Source organism: Camarhynchus parvulus, chromosome 20 (genome assembly GCF_901933205.1).
Source record: "Camarhynchus parvulus chromosome 20, STF_HiC, whole genome shotgun sequence".
Classification (NCBI taxonomy): Eukaryota; Metazoa; Chordata; class Aves; order Passeriformes; family Thraupidae; genus Camarhynchus; species Camarhynchus parvulus.
In genome coordinates this window covers 997,210-1,012,219 of record NC_044590.1, presented here as the reverse complement: position 1 = coordinate 1,012,219, position 15,010 = coordinate 997,210, and the positions used below count along the sequence as shown (strand labels likewise).

The window sequence follows — 15,010 nt, the reverse complement described above, 5'->3', positions numbered from 1 at the left end:
AGAGATTAACAGCAATTACTTTTTATTCATGTCATGCACTGTTTCAATTTGTTAAGCACTTCAGAGACTGAGTAATAACATGATTCCTGTGTTTTGTTGTTTTCCAGGTTACAATTGCTAATAAGGATATTCTCAATCATCACGTGCACAAGTCAGTAGTTATGCCAAGTTTTTACTATCAAATCATAGCCAAGGAACACACTTCTTTCCACTTTTATGGACAGATTTACATTTTTATAAAAATAATCAGACAGCTACAAAAATAAGCATTTTTCTTAGGGAAAAAAGGTAACATAAAAAAGCAGTATGGTATTTCTGTCTGGTTTTCCCATGTGATATAGCCATTACACAGAGCAGATGGAACCCTATAGAACTTACTCTGAAAATATGTGTTTTTTTCACTATTTAAAATTCTAGTACTGAGGAAACGTTGAGTCAATTTTAGTGGCCCAAGCCATGAGCCCCCCTTTGATATCCTTAGCTACCACGGAACCAAATTCTTCGGCAGGTAATTCCTGCAGAATTTTTACAGCCTTCTGGGAATCATTTCCTAACTTGCACACAACATATACAGGGAGGGGGGTTTGGTCATCAGTTCTCTGCTTTTCTTCGCCAATCCTGTTCTGTAATCGCTGCAGAGACTCCTGGTCCCTGTCCTGCAGGCTGCGGAGCGGGATGTGCAGGGCGTGCGGCAGGCGGCAGATCTCCGCCTCCACCGGCGGCCGCACGTCCAGCAGCACATGCGGGACCCGCGCGTCCAGCAGCGCCTTGTACTGCTGCACGGAGACCCTGTCCGCGCCGGGCAGCAGCTGCAGGGCCCGGCACTTGTCCGTGGCACAGGAGCCGCAGAACGCCTCGTAATCCTGCAGGCAGGTGACGCTGGGGCTGTCCCCGCACACGGCGCAGTCCGCTTTCCTCGGCCGCAGCTTGATGTTGCGGAACCTGCCCTCGAGGGCGTCGAACATCAGCATGTAGCCGCTGAGGGAGGAGCCCATGCCCGAGGCGATCTTCAGCACCTCCAGCGCCTGCAAGCAGCCGATGATGCCGGTGACGGCGCCGAGCACGCCGCCGTCGGCGCAGTTGGTGACGGTGTCGGGCGGCGGCGGCCGGGGGAACAGGCAGCGGTAGCAGGGCCCGCCGCGGTAGTTGTACACCGCCAGCTGCCCCTCGAGGCGCAGCGCGCTGCCGGACACCAGCGGCTTGCCGGCCAGCACGCAGGCATCGCTCACCAGGTAGCGGGTGGGGACGTTGTCGGAGCAGTCGGCCACGATGTCGTACTGGCGCACGAGGCGCAGCGCGGAGCGCGGCCGCAGCGCCCCGCGGTACGGCACGTACTGCACGGCCGAGTTCAGCCGCCGCAGCGCCGCGGCCGCCGAGCGCGCCTTGGGCCGCCCGCGCCGCGCCTCGCCGTGCAGCACCTGCCGCTGCAGGTTGCTCGTCTCCACCACGTCGTGATCCACCAGCCCCAGGCGGCCCACGCCGGCCGCCGCCAGGTACTGCGCCAGCGGGCAGCCCAGCCCGCCGCAGCCCACCACGAGCACGGAGCTCCGCGCCAGGCGCAGCTGCCCCCGCACGCCCAGCTCGGGCAGCACCAGCTGCCGGCTGTACCGCAGGATCTCGGCCGCGCTCAGCGCCGACCGCGCCGGCAGTGGCGGCAGCTCCGCGGGGAAGCCGAGAGATCCCTCCTCCTCCTCCTCGTCATCGTCCTCATCCTCCTCGTCGGCATCCCCCGAGTCCCCCCGCGCCAGCTCGGCCGCCAGGCGCTCCCGCAGCCCGCGGGCTCCATCCTCATCCTCGGCATCCCCCGCGTCCCCCCGCGCCGGCTCGGCCGCCGAGGGCTGCCGCGCCCCGCAGGCCGCCTCGTCCCGCTCCCGCTCTCCGTCCTCCTCCTGCTCGGCCGTGTCCCCCCGCGCCAGCTCGGCCGCCAGCCGCTCGCGCAGCCCGCGCAGCTCGCGCTCCCGCCGGCGGATCTCGGCCCGCAGCCGCGCCGCCGCTGCCCCCGCCATGGCCGCCGACGCCGCCGCCGCCCGCCCCGCCGCTTCCGGCGCGGCGCCGCGTCACTGCCGCCATGGCGGCGCGGGGCCCCGGCCGCGTCTCCGTGCTGCTGCCCACCTACAACGAGCGCGACAACCTGCCCCTCGTCGTGTGGCTGCTGGCGCGCACCTTCAGCGACAGGTACCGGGCACACCGCCGGGGCCGGGGCTGCCGGTGCGGGGACCGGGCAGGGCTGCGCAGTGACAGCGGTGTGTGCGGGGCTGGGAACGCCCGGCCATGGCGTGACCCGGGGCGGCACAGGTGGCGAGGGAGTGACCTCCGGGCGCACACGGGTGTCCCTGACCCGCACCGAGCCACCTGTCACTGGGCTGGAAATCCCTCCCAGAACATCCAGTCCAAGCCGTGCCCCATCCCCGCCCTGTCCCGAGCACCGAGTGCCACCTCCAGCCCTTCCCGGGACCCCTCCAGCCCTTCCCGGGACCCCTCCAGGGATGGGCGCTCCAACCGTCCCTGGGCAGCCCTGCCTGCTCATTGGGAAATCAATCTCGTTTCAGTGGGATCGACTTCGAAATTATCATCATAGATGATGGAAGCCCGGATGGTACCCAGGAAGTTGCTCAGCAGCTGGAAAAAATATATGGATCGGATAAAATAGTGAGTTGTGTATTCAGTAATTTTTCTTCTATTTTTTTTTTATATTGGAAAGTACTGTAAGTCCTTGAGAGCTGGGATGGATTCCCTAGATTCTGCCTTTTCTTCACATCCTTAAACAAGTTGTTGTACACCACTTTAGACAAGTGTAAGCTCAGGACAGTTCATTCTGATCAAGTATGCAAGATCATGAGTTGCTTGCAAAACATTGGCAGTCCTTGGTGCATTGCTGTGTGCTCCTGAGCAATGACTGTGAGTGTTGCTGTACTTGGTGCAGGCCTGAGGGAAAGATGGGGTTTGGATAAGATTTAATTTCATTTTAATTGACTGCAGGAGTAAGGAAATTGGAAAGATGAAAGCTGGGCTGGGCTTATGATTTATTTTTAATCTGTCTCATTGCATTCCTCAAGAACAGGAATTCTTTTTTTTTTATCTCTGTAATATATTACTGCATAACCCTCAGTTGTATACAAGATGCTGTCATTTACTTAGTGGCAGTCAGGTACTTTTCCAATCTGTCACTGTGTAAATGCCAAGTTTTTTAAAGTATTTTTGGGCTAAGTTGCATTTATGAAGATTGTTTTAAGAAAAAAATATATAGGAAATTTCAGAGGTTTTTTTTAAACTGTATGTCAAGTCATTTATGTGTTTTTTATATCTCTGTAGCTTCTGCGACCCAGAGCAAAGAAGTTGGGCCTGGGTAAGTCCTTATTAACTCTGATTAGTAAAAGCAAATAAAAGAATTTGCTGTATGTTTTGATTGATTGGGTGTATAAAGGTCCAGAAGAAATCACAGTAAAGCCCAAAAGCAGAAACACATTTTCATCAAGTTTTTTGTAAACAAACAAGCTCAAAAAATGCACATAAAAATCCCAGTATGTTTCTAAACCAGAACCTCAGGCCAGCTCCTCGGTGCTGCCCTGACCCACTGAGCCCAGGATGGGGGGTGAAGCATTGGTGATGATTTGGAGCCCAGTCCTGTGTCCTGAGGCTCCTGAGTGCAGGTGCTGCTTTGTAAATGACATTTCAAGTAGTGGCCTATCCTCAGGTGAAGTTTCTGTGTGCATTTCTGTGTCAGAAGAGTGAGGGCAGTTATTTCTGTTTCCATCAGGCACTGCTTACATTCATGGGATGAAGTATGCCACTGGAGATTTCATCGTTATCATGGATGCTGACCTCTCCCACCATGTAAGGCTGCAGTTCATCTGCTCTGGTACACTCTGCTGGAATTCACTTTTCAGTGCTTGCCCTTCTTTCTGATCTGTCTTTCTTTCATTTCAGCCAAAATTCATTCCAGAGTTTATCAGGTAGGTGTTGATTATAGTATGAAAGTTGATCTTTATAAATTATTTATGAGGCAGTCTATGAAATTCTGTGCCTGCATAGTGGTTAAAAGATAATTATTAGATTCCCTGAAGTAGTTCTTTATAAGATAACAATTAACAGATGTTTGAATAATGCTCATAGCCACCCTTCATCTCTTCTTATTTGTTCAGAAGGTTGTAAAATACAGATTTTGTACTGAGTGAGTGAGTGATTGTTCTTACTTTTAAATTTGAACTTTGAAACATTCCTCCAGTTTTTCTAATAAAACCAATTGTTTACAGAAAGCAGAAAGAAGGCAATTTTGATATTGTATCTGGAACAAGATATAAAGGAAATGGAGGAGTGTATGGCTGGGATTTGAAAAGAAAGCTAATCAGGTTAGTACTTTTCAGCTCTTCACACAGAAATTTGTTAGTTGTAAATAATAATTCCAAGTACTGCATCCCTGTAAGCTGAACTCCTCAGTCCCCAGAAGTGCTGTCCCTGCTGGGCACTGCAGTCACACTGAATACCAGGAGCACCCACCACTGGCAGTTCTTTGGTTCAAATCCACCAAGAAGGGCTGGAATGACATGGGTGGGCTGGGAAAAGGGCTTGGAACAGTGGCCTCAGGCTGGGACAGACATCCAGTTCATCCAGGGAACAAGCTGAGGCTGAGCCCTGCAGGTGTGAGGGACACCCTCACCTGCCCAGCTGGAATGCTCCTGTCCCTCCCAGACAACAGGCAGACGTTCATGTTGATTTATTTATCCTGCAAAGAATCTGGAGCACCGGCTGTGTTGCAGTCTGATCTGGAGGTGGATTTGGATTGTGCCTGGTTTTTCATGGCTGGAGTAAGTGCCCATCTTATTGTACTAAACACCTCTGACATCGATGTTTTCTTTCACAGTCGTGGAGCCAATTTTCTGACTCAGGTCTTGCTGAGACCGGGGGCATCAGATCTGACAGGGAGTTTCAGGTAGGGTCTGGTTTGCAATTCCTAAAGTTTATTGGAAATTAAGAAACTGCTGGACAAGGAACTGGAGTAAGAACGACATTCTTTACTGTGAACTGTGAAATCTGTTTGGAAAGGGTAGAAGGAACAGTGGATTAGATTGCAAGAACTGCTGCTCCCATGACCTCGTTAGAGAGTTTATAAATAGTAATGAGCTGAGTGATTGCAGTTCAGATTCCTACACTCTGTCTGGATTTCTGTGTTCCAGAAACTGGGCTTCAGTGTTTATTTCCTTTGGAATTGTTCACAGGTTGTACAGGAAAGAAGTCTTACAGAAGCTGATGGAGAAGTGTGTTTCTAAGGGATATGTGTTCCAGATGGAGATGATTGTCCGGGCTCGGCAGCTGGGATTCACTGTTGGAGAGGTATGGGGCAAGCTGGGATGGGCACACTGTGCTTCCCTCCCAGGGGACACACATTGCTGACTTCTGGCTACTACCAAGAAGCAGCCAAGATTTTAAATTAATACAAAGAAATTACATGTGTAGAGTTCTGTTTTTCCAGCTGTGTCAGGTGAATGCCAGACCTGAAGTGCAGTTATTTATCCCCTCTTCCTGTTGCCATTCCTTCTGCGGCACACAATTTTACAAAGTTCCTCAAAGGAGGGAAAGAAGTCAAAATATACCACAAAGCTGCTCTGAGCCTTTTCTTCCCTGCTTCCTATTGTACAGACATCTCTAGTCAAGTCTTTACAAATTATTTCGTTTTTCCAGTAGCCTGAATCTATTTCAGATTTGTTCTGTCAACTATTGCCTTGTTATTTTCCAACTTTTTAGCTCTCACAACTTTCTGCTTCTAAACTCCTTGAATGTGCTGTCTACAGTCAATGAAAAAACTCCATGCAATTGTTAGATTCTCTACCTCCAGCAGTCTGCTGCCTATTTTATTTTTATTGAATTGCTCTTGCTGCATCTTTAAAGATGTTTCACTAGGAATCTCTCTGCAGGAGAATCTCAGAGCCAGGTCTTCATCCTCATTTCCAGGACTGTGAATTGTCAGAGAATTGTGGTGCTTGTACTTCTCTCTCTAAACTTCACGTGTGGCATTTCTCCATTGACACAGGGTAGAGCATTTCCTCACAACAAAGCAGCTCTTTTCTCCCACCTTTTTTGCTTGTGGAACAGCATCCTAGGGAAAAAATATTTCTTCAGCAGAGTTTCAGTGCTCAATTCCTGTGCTGAAGGGTAACCCTGGAGTCCCCTCCTTAAATGAGATATTAACTATTCTTCATCCTGGTCAGGAAATGCCACTTGTGCCATCCTGCCCTGGCTCCATACTCAGTGACTTTTGCCCATTTCCTGCAGATCAGCTGTGTGGAGTTGCCAGGATTGTCACTGGGATCATCAAGGTGACGCTGCTAAGACAGCAGAGTCATTGCTGAGTCTCTGCCTGCCTTTCCGGGCATCTTCCTCCCATCTTCTTGTCCTGGGCTCTTTCCTGTCTTGGCCTGACCTGCTGGAATTGTGAGATACCCTCTGGCACACGTGCAGAGGGCTGGGGATTGGTGTGTTCCTCTTGCCAGATGATTTCTGGTTGACACTGCCAGCAAAACACCAAGCCATTTTTTAGTGCCTATTACAATTGCAGTTCTTTATTTTAGTTCCTGAAGTATTTCAATTTTGCTGACAAACATTATGGAAATGGTTGAATATTCTAACACAGAATGTCCTGTCACGTGTCCCTTGTGTGTGCTTAGAGGAGTGAAAGCAGAATGTTCCCAACATCTCATGAGCAGTGAGTTCATCTGGACAGTGTCACTTTGTGATGAGACCAAAATTAATGTGTCAGATGCCCGTAAATGCTGCAGATAATCTACAAAATGGCCAAAGACTGATAAAAACAGGTCGTGTACAGTAGGCACTGTCATGGTCTGAAGTCATCTCGCAGCCAGGGTGAGGTTGAGCTGTTCTGTGCTTCCTGAGGCACTGACTCAAAGGCTCTGAGTTTGGCTGACAAGGAAATGCTGCAGGCTTTGTGAGCTGTTAGTTTGCTCTGCCTGGGTGGATCATCCAGCCATGAGTAATGTCTTTGGATCAGCTTGGAAGGTGATAAACCAAATCATTCCACACTCCCCAGCTGTGGGGCACCACTGCAGCCCTGGTGAGAGCTGCCACAAAGGAGCCAGCCTGGTGCTTGCCTCCTCCCCATGCCTGAACAAGCTCCAGCTCAAAGGGCCTTCTTTTGTTTCCAGAATTCCTGATGGTTTCGGTTTTGAACCTCAAAACCAATTTTGCTTGTTTCAACAGGTTCCCATCTCCTTTGTGGACCGTGTTTATGGAGAATCCAAACTGGGAGGCAACGAAATTGTCTCCTTCCTAAAGGGGCTCCTGACCTTGTTTGCTACAACCTGAGAGTTCATCCTAAAGTAATGTTGCTAGACAAACATTTTCTGATGTCTGTGTAGATTTAAACATATAATGGCAAAAGCTTGATTATTTGTGTGGTGGCCAGGAGACCTGCTATGACCTAACAATTAAACACCATCAACAACAAATCAAACATTCTGCAGCCCAGAATGCTCCTTCCGACAGAAATGGACTGTATGGTAAACTAAACATTAATAAAGGCTAATGCTTTTCTATTTTTATAAGAATAATTATCTTAATAAAGAACACAAAGCTAAATGATCTTCCGCATTTGGAAATGAATCATTATTCAGCAGAAGCTATGGATAATTTTGAAATAAAGATGAGCAAGGAAAAAAACCCCTGAAATGTGTCCTGTCTTTGTTCTGTGGTTTGAAGATATTAATTTAAATAGATACTAATTAGTGTTCTTCCTTTCCCTCAGCACATGTACACACTGTCATGAAGCAGCTCCAAAGAAGTGCTCATGGCTGGGGCGGTTTAGGAGGAAAGCAGAGTTCAGTGGTTTGTGCCTAGACTGGGGAGAAGGAATATTCTTTGGATAGGAAAGGGAGACGTGTGTGGAATAATTTTGTATTCTGTGTGTTTGTCCAGAAGCAGATGAGTCCCTTTCCTTCCCTTCTTTAGGAACTAAGCCCATTTTGAGTCTGTGAAGTGAGGCCTCACCAGGTTTAGGGGAAGAGAAGACCCCATTCACTCAGGGAAGATTGTGCAGATTTTTTCCTGATGTCAAGTTCCAGTTTGCAAAGTGAAGTCTGTATTTGCTCCAGATCCTGAGGAAGGATGTGCAAACAGAGCAATGCAAGTTTTTGTCTCATGGCCTGATAGATAGAGCCAGAACTTGGAAATTATGAAGCTCTTGCAATCAGATGTGCAACTGGGAGGAAGATGAGATTATTCCAATAATGGCTTTATATATCTATATTAAAAATATGTCCTCTTTTTTTTTTTTGTGGATACCTGTGGAGTTTGTGGACACCTGGATCAGAAAATTAATGGTGTGACAGGAGAAGCAACAATTACTTAAAAATGCTGCCTATTTTGCTCATGTTTGCATTCCTTTAGCACATTAGATGCAGTTGTTAATGTTAGAAAAAATTTAGAAAGTCTGTAGATAAATGATAAATTCATATTTCACAGTCATCACATTGATAAAAATAATGCAACAAAACTTGCAATAAAGGTTATTTTCTAGTGGACTGCTTTGGAGCTAGTCCTCTGGGCTGCACAGATTCTGATCATTTCTCCTTTGCTGACTGCCCAAAGCAGATGCTACAGATGGAATTTGCTTTCAAATAAAAAAAGATGCAGATTTTGAATCCACATGTAACTGGATCACAGTGACTGAACTGTACATTTTGTGACATTTGCCTGTACTTTTTCAGAAAATCATATACAATTTCATTTGCTGTAGACCAATCAGAGCAATAATGTACACAGAAATACATCTCTGAATTTAAGGGTCAGTGAAATCTGCAGTAAATATGTTTTATCTATTTATATCTCATTTGAAGGTTTCATAGGAAAAATCATTATTTTCAGTTAAAAATAGTTACAAAATTTTTAATGACCAAATAATGAGGGTTTGGGGTTTTTTTAAATTTACATAATGCTGATCGTTTGCTGGAATGCAAATTAAGCCTCATGAAGTTCATCTTTTCCTCATTCCTATGCAGGGATATATAACTGAAGTCCAGAGTATGAATTATTCATCACCTGGCTGCTGTGAATTAGGGTTCAGCTTTTAGAAGGTCCATGGCTACTTTTTTAATTATGAAAATTACCTGGTAAAATTCCTTCATTTATTGATGAGATCATGTTTGGAGGAAGGTGCTTTCACATGTCAGTCAGGGTCCCAGTACAGGAGCATTTTGTGTGCTGCAGTGCGTGAAAGTTTGAAATGTGACAGGGCAGTCAGGTTTCAGTAAGTAGGTGACATTTCTCACTACGCTTAAAGGTGATGGACTTATCAGGAAAAAAATAAGTGCTATAAAGGAACAACCCCAAGAGCTCCACGGCATCAGGACATGAGCAGACACAATAGTGCCTGAAACTAGAAAAACCGGTCTCAGTCTGCACCCACCTGCTTCAGGAAGCCGCTCTGAAGGAAGTAATCCATGGATCCCATGGGCACAGGAAGCATTAGGAACATCCAGGCTTTCCTGCCTTAGTGGGATCTACAAACACACACAGTTCACCACACACACCATGGAAACCATTTGGCTTTTCCTAGCAAAAGAAAGTCTTGTGATCTTGCTGTTCTCAAAATGTTAGTAACAGACTATAGTTGAACAGCACTTCTAGAAACTTTGAGGATCAGGTGCTTGGAACTCCATATAACGTCTTAAATATTCATGTACTAGGGATTTATATAGTGGCATTTTAATTCTCAGTTCCTTAATACCATTGCAATACTCTCCTTGCCTTGTTTTGGCCACCACAAAACACTGACTTGACATTTACTGAGAATTTTTCATTTTATGTCCTTGGCTTTACAGTTCCACATAAATCAGCTTTTCTTAATTACATCCATATTCATTTCCTAGGAAGGCACAAATACTCTGCTAATGCACTTTCTCTATTATACTTTCTCAGGAATCTGTGTCTGCAAGCACTCAATCATCTGGCAGGAGCAGGAGCTTTAATTGCTTCCTGGCTCCCATCAGTTCAGAGCAGGGCTGGAGCATGTTGAATGCAGGGGAGAAGGTAACTCATGTTTGGCACTGTGATTTCCCTGTCCCTGAGCAGGTTTAGGGGGTCAGGCACAAGGCCCAGCAGTTCAGTCCCTCTGGCCCACGAGGATGCTGAAGCTGGGACATGCACTCAGACCCCAAGGCCTGGCTTATTTGTGTTCTGGGACGTGAATCCAGTCAGCCCCAGATGCCTAGTTGCTCTCTTTGGTGAGGATTTGTCTGCTCTAAGGTTCAGGGGTTCAGCTTCACTTCTGCTTTGGGTTTTTGACAAAATCTGAGACCTTAACCTCAGCCTGCAATAAAGATGAACCTCACTGCCAATATAAACACTATAATCAAATAGATTTTCCAGTCTACTGTGTAGAAACCCAACTGCAAGGCTACACAACCTTCTGCATATCAACAGTAAAAAATAATGATGACTAATCAATAATATTTATTTGAGGGCCTGTCAGGATCCCAAGTACAAGCCTGCACTGGAATCTTGGCAGAAATGAATTCAGTGACAGATTGCCTGCGGAGTTCAGTGCAGGGATGACTTCAGCGAAACATTTCAGTGGCTGGCATTCCAGAGCTGAGGCAAGTGCAGATACCAGGATCAGCAGGAGCAGGGGCTGTGCAGGGGCCAGGACTGCTTATCAACCCCTTCCTTGCTTTAGAACATGTTTGTTAGCTCCCCTGTGCCATGCTGCAGGAGACATGGGCAAAGAGAGAAACTAGTGCCAAGCACAGCAACCTCGAGCATCATCTCCTCCTCTGTTCCTGCCACATTTTACCCTCTCTCTCCAGACATTGTGACAATTAAAAACTTTCTTATAGACTGATTGTTACTGTTCAGGGGGAAATATATTGGAACCAGAGAGAAAAAACCAAATTGCACCTTTTAATCCAAAACTAGATCTGAAAACTCAGCCATTGAGAGGGAGTTCAACAAAGCAAAGAGCATAAAGTGGGAAGTTGTCCCTGATCTGACTGTTCAACAGAAACTGGCACCAGTGCTGGCAGGTGTCTGAGCAGCACAGGAGCTGGGTGGCTTAGTGGGTCTTAAAGATCATTGTGAGATCAGTGGTCTTAATGCTGATTAACTTACTTGTATTTATTATATAATTAATTATGTTGTGTGTAAAACCATCAATAGTTGTCTTAATTATTTTGTATTTGAATAAAACCCAAGCATGACACTGCTCCTGAACTAGTACTAGGATGAATCTGGGCACAGTTTTGACCTGAAGCAGCAGCACAATGCATGTGCAATTAAACCTATTCAGCTTGGGAGTGCTAATTGTCTCCCCTCTGGTGTGAAGTGCTTCGTCTCTTATAATGCAGTGATTCTACTGATTTTTCTAGTGGCTGTATTGTGAGAAACAATACCCACTTCTGCAATAGAAAAAGTAGATTAAGACTATTAGCATCAACTTCTGTTTCATTTTGTTCACTCTGTACACATAGGAGAAAAATGATGTCAAGGCTCCTTTTCTCCTTCTTCCCCACTGCTCGAATTTTAGCTTTACCATCAATCTTTCACACAAACTTTGTAAATTCTCATCTTTCTCCCCCAGCTCTCTGTTGACAGCTGTCACACTGCAAACCACCACGAGAACCCTCCTGAGCTGAATGAGAACAAGATCTTGTCCATCATTCAGGACTGCTTTCACACCCCTCTCATCCTTGCCCCATTTTCCCAGCCCTGTCACTGCAGATTTTACCCCGAGGCAGGCAGTGGCTCCCTTCTGCTCCAGCTTCTGCTGCCACGTCTCCCTTCCCTCCTGTTTTCTCCCCTACGCTCAAAACCTCTGCCTGCAGCACCCCTCTTGTGCACTGAGTGTTTCTGCCTCCCGACACTCTCCTTTCTATCTGGGTGTAATTTCATCTCCTCCCATGCCAAATTCCAGTTTCTAAACTCTTCTCAGATGGTTTTCCATATTGTAATCATGGACTGAGTACCAACATCATGGCTGGGAGTGTTCCCAGCTGGAAACTCCCTGACATTGCTGCTCTGAGGGAACTCTCTATCCACCTCTATCTCCATCCCAGCCTTATCCTACCTTGTCCTCTGATAAGTATATACAGCAAGATACAAATTTACTCAGATACCCTCACTTGCTGCCAGAATTCAGGAGAGGGAATAATGCCCAACAGCCTGTTCAGTTCTCCTCTCTGGATTCCAAGTCTCTGTGTTTGAGCTGTTGTGTCCTTTGCACAGATCTCTGTGCTGTGTTCACTCCCTTAAATACCTCTCAAATATTTCTCTCTCCAGCTGCATTATCATGTCCCACTATCCTCAGTTCCTCCAACCTTCAGACACTTCTGCTTACTCAAATCCAGCTCTTAGAGTAGGTCTGTGGGTGGTTCTTCTGGAGTTGTATTTTTTGTATTAAGTAATGGCTAAAAAGTGGTCAGTGGCAAGGCACAAATAAAATAGTGCTGAAGTAGGAAGGTGCTCAGGTTTGGGGGCTGTGTATTTTATGCAGGAGCAGACTGGCTCAAGCAGCCATGAAGTTAACTGATAGATTCTGAATATGGTTCTGACTTAGCATCATTTTGAAATGTTGCCCAACATGCTTCAATAACATGCTTCAATAATTGTGCCATCAGAGGAAAAATATCTACTCTTGGAAGGCAGAATTATGTTGTTATAGGAAAACCAAACCAGCTCTCTCTGCTTTCCTTTCTTGAGACAGATTCCACACATGTCTCAGGGAGCTCTCAAAGTACCTCAGTTCTATGGGGGCTCTTTAACATCAAAGCACCAGCTTTGGTTTTCAAGTTTTGCGTATTCCTGGTTTTTTAATTTACATTCCCATGTAAAAAGATTTTGTGACCTCCTGACTCTTACGACCACTGATGTGAAGATGCCATTTCACACCCAGTGAAACCCAGGTGTGACTTGCAGTGACAAGCAGGGGATTTCCACGTCCCACTGAGCCAGAAAGTCCCAAAGCAGCCTCAGCGACACAATAAAATGTCACTCAATTCTTCATAAGCACTACTTCAGTGAATTGTGATAAACAGCATGTACAGATTGTCAGGACACCAGTCACCTGAAAATGCAGGAGATCTTTAAGTTACATGAAGTCTAAAGAATTGGTGACAACTTTTCTCTGCTTCTATACTTCAGGCAAGGAATCAAATTTCCTTTCTAGCACTGTGAGGCTGAGTTCCAGTGTGTCACTGAACCAGAAAGGGTGTGAACACTGAGGATGGAGGGAATTACACTTTACTTCCTCCTCCAAGTGCTTGTGTCTTTCTCAAGTAACAAAAGCCATCCATTCCTGCCATTCCTAGAGGGCTTTTTAGAATTCATCCTCATTTGTTGAAGGGATCTTGAGCAGTGTCATGATCCACAAGGAAGAACTGCATGTGGGGTCTTGTCCTGATGCAATGTTCCTGCTGCAAAATGGGGCGTCCAGTGGCTCTGCACAGGTGTGTGTGAACACATGTGCACAGGGCTCACCAGCAAGATCACAGCCCAGCCTTTGGGCGCTATTCTCAGGGTGTTAACCCAAAACGGGAAGGCACATGGAGGGATTCCTGTGCAGGGCCAGGAGCTGGACTCAATGGTCCTGGTGGGCGCCTTCCAGCTCAGCACATTCTGTGGTTCTGTGACGAATTTGGATTTCAGAGCGTGGCAGTGCATAAATCACACAGCTCCTGTGTGGCCTCGCAGGATTGCCCGATCAATGCCACTGTCCCAGCCCATGGCAGGCTGGGCAGGGTGTCCCAGCGAGGCTCGCACATGGCCATCGACTCACTCGACGCCTCCTCCCCTCCCTGGGCCTGGGCCCCCCCAGCCCTGGCCGGGCTGCAACGGGCACAGGCCCAGAGCCAATCTGGCACAGCGCCAGCCCAGAGCACACGGCACAGGACCGTGTCCAGACTGTTCTGGAATGAGACCCCACAGCCTCTCTGGCCTCTGCTCAGGGCTGGCACTGCCCAGGGCAGCAGCTCTGCATCCTGTGCAGGGGAATTGCTGGGCTCAGTCCCTGCCCGTGGCTCCGGGGCCATCGCTGGGTCTGGAGCAGAGCCTGGGCCTGCTCTGACCTCCTGCACACCGGGACAGCCAGGGACAGCCAGGGCTGAGGCCCCTCTCACTGGGGCTCTGCTGCAGCCTGAGCAGCCCCAGCTCCTTGAGCCCTTCCTGAGCACGGAAATGCTCCAGGCCCTTCAGCATTCTCGTGACCTCTGACGGATGGGCACAGCGGGCCCGGGCCTCCTCGAGGCCGGGTGGAAGGCCCGTGGGGCCGGGGCGGCACAGCGGGCCGGGCGGGGCGGGGCGGAGCGGGTTTGCCCCGGGGCCTGCGGGGGCGGCCCGGACCCGGCCCGGGCGCTGCCCTGAGGCGCCGCCGCCGCCGCACGACGCCCGCGCGCGCTCCCGGGGCCGCCCCGCGGTCACGTGCGCGCCCCCGCGGTCACGTGCCCCGCCCCGCTCTCGCCCCCGCCCCGGCGGCGGCGGCCCCTCAGGACGGGATGTAGTCCCGGCTGGGGGCGCGGCGGAGGATCCCCCGCGCCGGACCCAGCCGCAGGGCGCGGCGCCTCCTAGCGGGGCCGGGGTAGATCCCGCCGCCGCCACCGCCGCCATGGCCGCGGCCGCCCCGGTGCTCCCCGCGGGGCCCCCGCGGCGGGGCCGTGCCACCGCCCGGTGCCGCGGACGCGACGGGACCGGTCCCGCGGGGGGCCCCCGGGGCTCCCCGCCCCCGGGGCGCGGCCCCTCCCCCTCCCGCCGGACAATGAGTCCCGTATGCTAATGAGGGTCTGGCGTCACTTCCGCTCTTTCTCGGCCGCCATCTTGGCCCGGGCAGGCTCTGGGCAGCGGGACCCGGCTGTATTGTCTGAGGGGCCCGGGCGCTGCCCCCGCCGCGCGCCCCCGCCCCGGGCACCCGGCCCAGTGACCGCCGCCCCCGCCCCCGGGACCGCTCCGCACCGCCCGCCCCGCACACTGCACCCCCCGTCATTTCCCCTTTGTCTCCCCCGCGCCGCCGGCGGCT

The 15,010-nt window shown here is 49.4% G+C and overlaps 2 protein-coding genes across 2 annotated transcripts; one reads left to right on the top strand and one right to left on the bottom strand.

The window, feature by feature from the left end:
* Window positions 1-2,006, bottom strand: MOCS3 (molybdenum cofactor synthesis 3). The gene has a single exon (XM_030963286.1). The coding sequence runs from the start codon at window positions 2,004-2,006 to the stop codon at window positions 414-416; it is 1,593 nt and encodes a 530-aa protein (XP_030819146.1). The 3' UTR covers window positions 1-413.
* Window positions 2,007-2,054: 48 nt separating this feature from the next.
* DPM1 (dolichyl-phosphate mannosyltransferase subunit 1, catalytic) lies at window positions 2,055-7,474 on the top strand. The gene is made up of 9 exons (XM_030963172.1): window positions 2,055-2,175; window positions 2,550-2,649; window positions 3,313-3,346; window positions 3,758-3,834; window positions 3,928-3,953; window positions 4,254-4,349; window positions 4,862-4,930; window positions 5,217-5,331; window positions 7,213-7,474. The coding sequence occupies exons 1-9, from the start codon at window positions 2,069-2,071 to the stop codon at window positions 7,315-7,317; spliced, it is 729 nt and encodes a 242-aa protein (XP_030819032.1). The 5' UTR covers window positions 2,055-2,068; the 3' UTR covers window positions 7,318-7,474.
* The last annotated feature ends 7,536 nt before the right edge of the window (window positions 7,475-15,010 follow it).